The sequence below is a fragment of the Hipposideros armiger genome, unplaced genomic scaffold (genome assembly GCF_001890085.2).
Source record: "Hipposideros armiger isolate ML-2016 unplaced genomic scaffold, ASM189008v1 scaffold_1140, whole genome shotgun sequence".
NCBI lineage: Eukaryota > Metazoa > Chordata > Mammalia > Chiroptera > Hipposideridae > Hipposideros > Hipposideros armiger.
The window spans coordinates 402991-408990 of NW_017732490.1; the positions used below are offsets into that span (position 1 = coordinate 402991).

Sequence of the window (6000 nt, forward strand, 5' to 3'; positions counted from 1 at the left end):
TTTTAATAATATCCTTTAAAAGTTTTATAAATGAAACTATGATAGTTTTGTTTTCATTTTCAATTTTACTTCAGAGCCACATGTACATACCCAAAGAGCTGCGTGTGGCTCGCAAGCCACAGTTTGCCAACCCCTGCTATAGGCAGTTGTAACACAATGATTAGTATTTGTATATCAAAACATAGAAAACATAGTAAGTTTGTTTACACCAGCATCGGCACAAACATGTGAGTAATAAATACATTGTGCTAGGACGTTAGGATGTCTATGATGTCCGTAGGGGATAGGAATTTTTCAACTTCATTATATTCTTGTGGGACTATGGGGTATATACAATCTGTTGTTGACCAAAATGTCATTTTGCAGCATATGACAGCAGAGGCGTATCTGCCTTTTGTGGTATAATAGTTTTTCTTCCCTCTACTGTCCTCTCCTTTCAGGGAACGACTGGTTTGCCAGGACCACCAGGGATGAGAGGAAAGCCAGGACCTTCAGTAGGTTTGAACTTTTGCTTTACTCTTTCTAGCTAGTGGAATGCACACCATGGCATGAGTCTTGAAACTTCTTAATATAGTATAAAAAGTGGCATATACGCTGACCAGTCTGGAATTTTCTCTCTTAACTTTTAGAATATAGCTAATTCCTCAAGTTTTTAGCTTTTATTCTGTAGATTGTTGGACCTCATCCTCCCTATTCCCTTCATTTCCAGGCCAAAGCCAAATTTCTATGAGCCCTAAAGATCTTGGTTGATCTATTATTATAGACAGCATTTAAACTAACCAGTGGACTTTTAAGCCAGAAAATATAAAGTACCTTAAATAACATTTTAATTTTTCCAAATATCTGTTTATTAAGAAGCATTCTGAATGTGACAGCCGAGTGGCTCAGTTGGTTAAGAGTTAGCTTAAGAGCGTGAGCTCTGAGCAACAGGACCACCGTTTCGATTCCCACATGGGCCAGTGATGCTGCATTCAAGCTGAGCTGTTGCTGAGCTGCCAACAGGTAGCAGGATGGCTCAGCTGGTGAGAGTTCATACTATGTGCTCCTAACAACAAGATTGCCTGTTCAATGGTGGGCTACGCCTGCCCTCAACTAAGACTGAACTCGGCACCTTGACCTGAGCTGCCACCTGGATGGCTCAGTGGATAGAGCGTGCGCTCTTAACAACAAAAGCATGCGCTCTTAACAACTAGGCTGCTGGTTCGACTCCCGCATGGGATGGTGGCTATGTCCACCTGCAACTAAGATTGTAACACAGCACCTTGAGCTTAGAGGCCATGAGCTGCCGATAGGCAGCCAGATGGCGACTGGCACCCTCCACAACTAAGATTGAAAAACAACAACTTGGCTGGTCCCCCTCCCCAATTCCTTAACACTGTTCTCCTCCCCCAATTCCCCAATTAAAAAATAAAAAAGAAAGAAACATTCTGAAGACAAAAATAGCATGTCACACTCTCTTGTGGGCCCAAATGTTCTAATTCTTTGTCTTTATTTAACCCTTTGGCATCAATTAGTTGAGAAAAAAAGAATACCTTATATTGTAGTTAACATGAAGCCCAATAAATTATAAAACTAAAATTGCTGAAATGTTAAAATTATTTAAATAAATTGATTAAAACAAGAGTTGAAAGTATATCTCTGCATATTAAAATAATAATAATAATTACAGCTAACATTTACTGAATGTTTACAAAGTATCAGGTACTATTCTAAGGTCCATAGCTCTAATTTAGGCCTTACAACAATCATATGAAGTTGGTAATATTAGTATTTCTTTTTTACAGATTAGGGAAACTGAGACACAGAGAATTAAATAACTTGCCCAAGGTCCCATAGTTAGTTGGTTACCACCTGGGAAAACCTAGGTAATCACATATGTCAGAGACCATGCTCTTAGCAGCTGTGTTATACTGTTCCAGGATTTAACATTTTAAGATCGTTTTAGGATTTTAACATTTATTACAACTCTATGAAGGTGAAGGTGATTGCAAACAGAAATATATATAATTTTAGATAAAAATTTATAATTTGTTAATATAACATTAAAATATACATTAAAAAAGAGTGTTGTTTTCCTGAGCTATTCGACTTGTTCCCTCTAACTCTCTCTCCCATCACAAGATTATTATTATTTATTATTAATTTTTTTTAATTGGGAAACAGTATGTTTTTCCAGGAACCATGAGCTCCAAGTCAAGTAGTTGTTTCAGTCTAGTTGTGGAGGGCGCAGCTCAGTGGCCCATACGGGGATGGAACCGGCAACCTTGGTGTTATGAGCACTGTGCTCTAACCAACTGAGCTAACTGGCCGCCCCATCACAGGATTATTTTTGCATCAAAGGAAGCAACATTAAGTCATAAAGCTTTTGATATACCTCATTCTTTATGACTTCTAAAAGTAGCAGCATTTTATACACACCTCTCAGGAATTATTTAATCCAAAAAACAATATTTGTCATTGATTTGTCAAATAAAATGTTGGCGGTGAGCTTTGCTTCTACTGGTTTATCACCCTGAACTCAGGGTAACCCCAGTCAGCCATGTACCCAGACTTGTGCCCTGGAATTAAATCTCAGAAACTCCAAAATACGTAACTAAGGGGAATGAGAATAGGTTGCGAAGCTAACAAAAAAGTCTGTTTTTCAAGAATGCTTCTAAACCTCATAGCAGGGACTTCTGAAACCTGCAGTGGTTGCCAAAATAAGACCCTAACTTTTTATATCTTCATTTTGTATAAATGTGAGGCTCTTTTAACTTTTGATAATAATAAAAGGAAATGGTACAACATTTTCTAAGGCCAATACTAAGTAATAAATGATACCAATATTGTTCTTTTATGCTTTACAATTAAGTACTTGAGAAAACTAGAGTCAAATATCATGGCTTATATAATACAAACCTTTTTAATGTTTCCCTTACTCCTTGATTCAATTTATATTGATAATGTGTTTTGGGAGCTGGTGGGAATAACTGGTCTGAGAAGTAGGGATTTGGGTTTTAGTCCCAGCCCAGATACTGACCTTCTGTGACCTTAGGCATTTAATCATTATGATACCCAGGTTCTCATGTTTAAAATGAGTCAGACAATATCACAGTTCAGGTTCCTTGCAGCTCTGTGACTTTTTGATATTTTCCCCTATTAACAATACTGCTTACCAATATTTTTCTATTTAAGCTAAAGAAAAGGCAGAGAGCCTATTTCACCTTCAACACATTGTTCTAAAACCTTTAATATTTTCCTTTTCCTAGAATAAGTCACTAGAAACTCTAATGTGGTTCTTTTAGGGCAGTGATGCAGGAAGCATGAGATGGTGAGAGTGAGGCTTTTACTTGTTCATTTTATACCTTTCTGTAATATTCATAAAAAAATTAATATTCATAAAAAAATTAATATTAGCAGGGATAACTTTGGTAGGAGGTATTGACCATTCTTTGTTTTATCAAATATTTGAAAAATATACACTTGGGACTGAAGATAGGATAGAGACTTAAGAATTAATATTTGTGAAATGGCTTTGTCTTTAGTCTCTCATATTATTTATTACTTGTTTGTATCTTATTAATAGAAAAACTTGTAGAGGAAATCTTTCCTGGTTATGGAAGGAGAGACACCTGTTTAACAAAAAATTGCTTATTTAGAATCAGATATCATATTAAAAACAAATTATATAATTTAATGCATACCTAAATCATTTGTTTAAATATCATAGAAAAGATGCCAAACTCATAATGTTTTTTTTTTTATTTTCTATGTTTTACTTTTGGTTTTCTCTTATCTAAGATGTTGATGTTACTAATATTGTTTCCAAATGGATCTAAGTTGTAACGTGAAATAATATTTTCAAGGATAAAAAAGGAAAAGAATGTCCTATTATGGATTCTGGAATAGGGAAGCATTTGCTCTGCAAGTATTTAAAAACTAGAGAAAACTACCAATGTGAAGTTGTTAAGAAATGGTCTTTCATTAAAATAGAGAAACAAAGACAATTGTTTTATTCTTCCCATTTTTTAAACTATAAATTGTCATTTATAGAAGTTTAATAATTACTTAATTCTCTAAAAGTTACTTGAAAACTCAGTTTTTATAAAGGGGAATTAACATTCAAGGAAACTTGCAGTTAAAGTTTTTCAAAATAGAGAATTGTTCTGCAGAACAAATGAAACTATTTATGTTTTTAAATATCTAGTTAGTGATAAACTTTTCTGAAAACAGAGGCCTAGGGTATGCTATCTTTTTCCTCAAAGCTTGTAAATTTAGTTTCTTGTTTGGATTGTGCCACTAGAGGGCCCCGGTGAGAACCCCATCTCTATCTCTAAGAAAAAGGTACTTGGCATTTTAAGAATTGAAACTCCTCTAGATACTGATGATCATGGATTATGATTTTGTTTATTTAGGAGAACTTAAATGAACTTTTGCATACTATTTTATTATGTTTCTCCAGGTTTTATTGAAGTAATTGTATTGTGTATTGTTTAATGTTCAGATATTCTAGCACTATCTGAGAATATATTTAAGTACATATGGAAAACTGTGCTTTACTTCTTGGAAAAAGGATAAATCCATATTGTATATTGCAATTTTATATACTCTAAGGCCTATTTAAGTCAAATTTGAAACTCTCATAGGAATTTAATGTGATAGAAATAATGAATCCAATAGTTTTTCTTATGAAAACAAGGGTATCAGACTACTGGCCTTCCCTGTTCTAAGCTTTCATCTCTTGAGTGCATCACTAGCCCTCTCTAGTTTCAGGCCTTATCCCCTACTTCTCTCATCTCTGACCTTTCTCTCCAGCCCTGATTTCATGTTGTCAATCTGAATGTCAGAAAATGGCTGCAGAAATAATGAACCCAAATCCTTAAAATTTTAATTAAAGGATCAAAGTAATCTAGGAATTCTGTGTATCAACCAGGAGATAAGAAAGGATGTGAAGGGAATTACTACTGCTTATAAAGTTGGTTCACATTTAATGAGTACTTTTTTTGTGCCAGGTATTTTGCTTAGCACTTCACATATATTATCTCATTTAATCCTCACAGTGACTCTATAAGAATATTAGTATTATTATTGTTATTCCTATTTTATTAATGAGAAAATTGAGTCTTAGAGAGATTAAGCAACAGGGATTTAAATCCAGGTGAATCCTTACTAAATCAGGCCCCTGTAGTATCAAAGGAGAGAGGAATTTTCAGAGACAGTCCAAAGACTCTGGTTACTTATGAAAGCATTTCTTCTTCTAAAGTTCCCTACATTGTTGAGTCATACTTTATTGTCTTATCTCTGGGTAGCACACACACACATACACACACACACACACACACACACACACACATTTTTTTTCTTGATTTGAGCACTTAATTCATTAAATTGTATCTCTAACACTTAAGAGTAAACACATATTAGATCCACTTTTTATTTAAATAAATTTTCCACAGAGATGGTTACAAACTAAATCTTTCTGAATAGTTATTACAACTTAATATATTGAGTGTTGTTTGCTGAAATGTCATTATAACTTTGTGTGGCATAGTATACTGAATACTATTTTCTTACCATATGTCTGTTTCCCTTTTAAACTGTATTCATTAATGTTTATACTTTTCTTTCCCTCTCCCACATTTCAGGGCCAAACAGGTGACCCAGGGCCCCAAGGACCATCTGGCCCTCCAGGACCAGAGGTAAAATGTTGGTGATGATAAATTTGAAACAAAAATTGTAGAAATTAAACTCGGTTGGTAAAACATGTTTTTACATAATAGGCTTATGAAAGATTCTCTTTAAAGTTCATATCTTTGTAAATAATTTGGATTAAATTTGTTTCTGTTATGTCAGGAGGTATACAACAGTGATCCCAAGGAAGTAGGAAAGGTATTAGCCAGATGGTAGTCTTGATTATATCTTAGCTGACTTATTTGTTCTGCACAACTATTAATAGCCCATACTTGGGGTTCAAAATAAAATTTCAGGACATAAACTCCACTAAATTTTTAATGCAGAATG

At 34.4% G+C, this 6000-nt stretch overlaps 1 protein-coding gene across 1 annotated transcript in view; it reads left to right on the top strand.

Moving 5' to 3' along the window:
- The window catches only part of LOC109376507 (collagen alpha-1(XXIV) chain-like), a gene marked incomplete at its 3' end in the record, with an annotated part of 104510 nt that extends 98832 nt beyond the window's left edge, over window positions 1–5678 (top strand). Inside the window, exons 19-20 of the mRNA XM_019632438.1 lie at window positions 441–494; window positions 5625–5678. Coding sequence (XP_019487983.1) covers window positions 441–494; window positions 5625–5678 — 108 coding nt within the window. The remainder of the gene's footprint in view (window positions 1–440; window positions 495–5624) is intronic.
- Window positions 5679–6000: the final 322 nt, after the last annotated feature.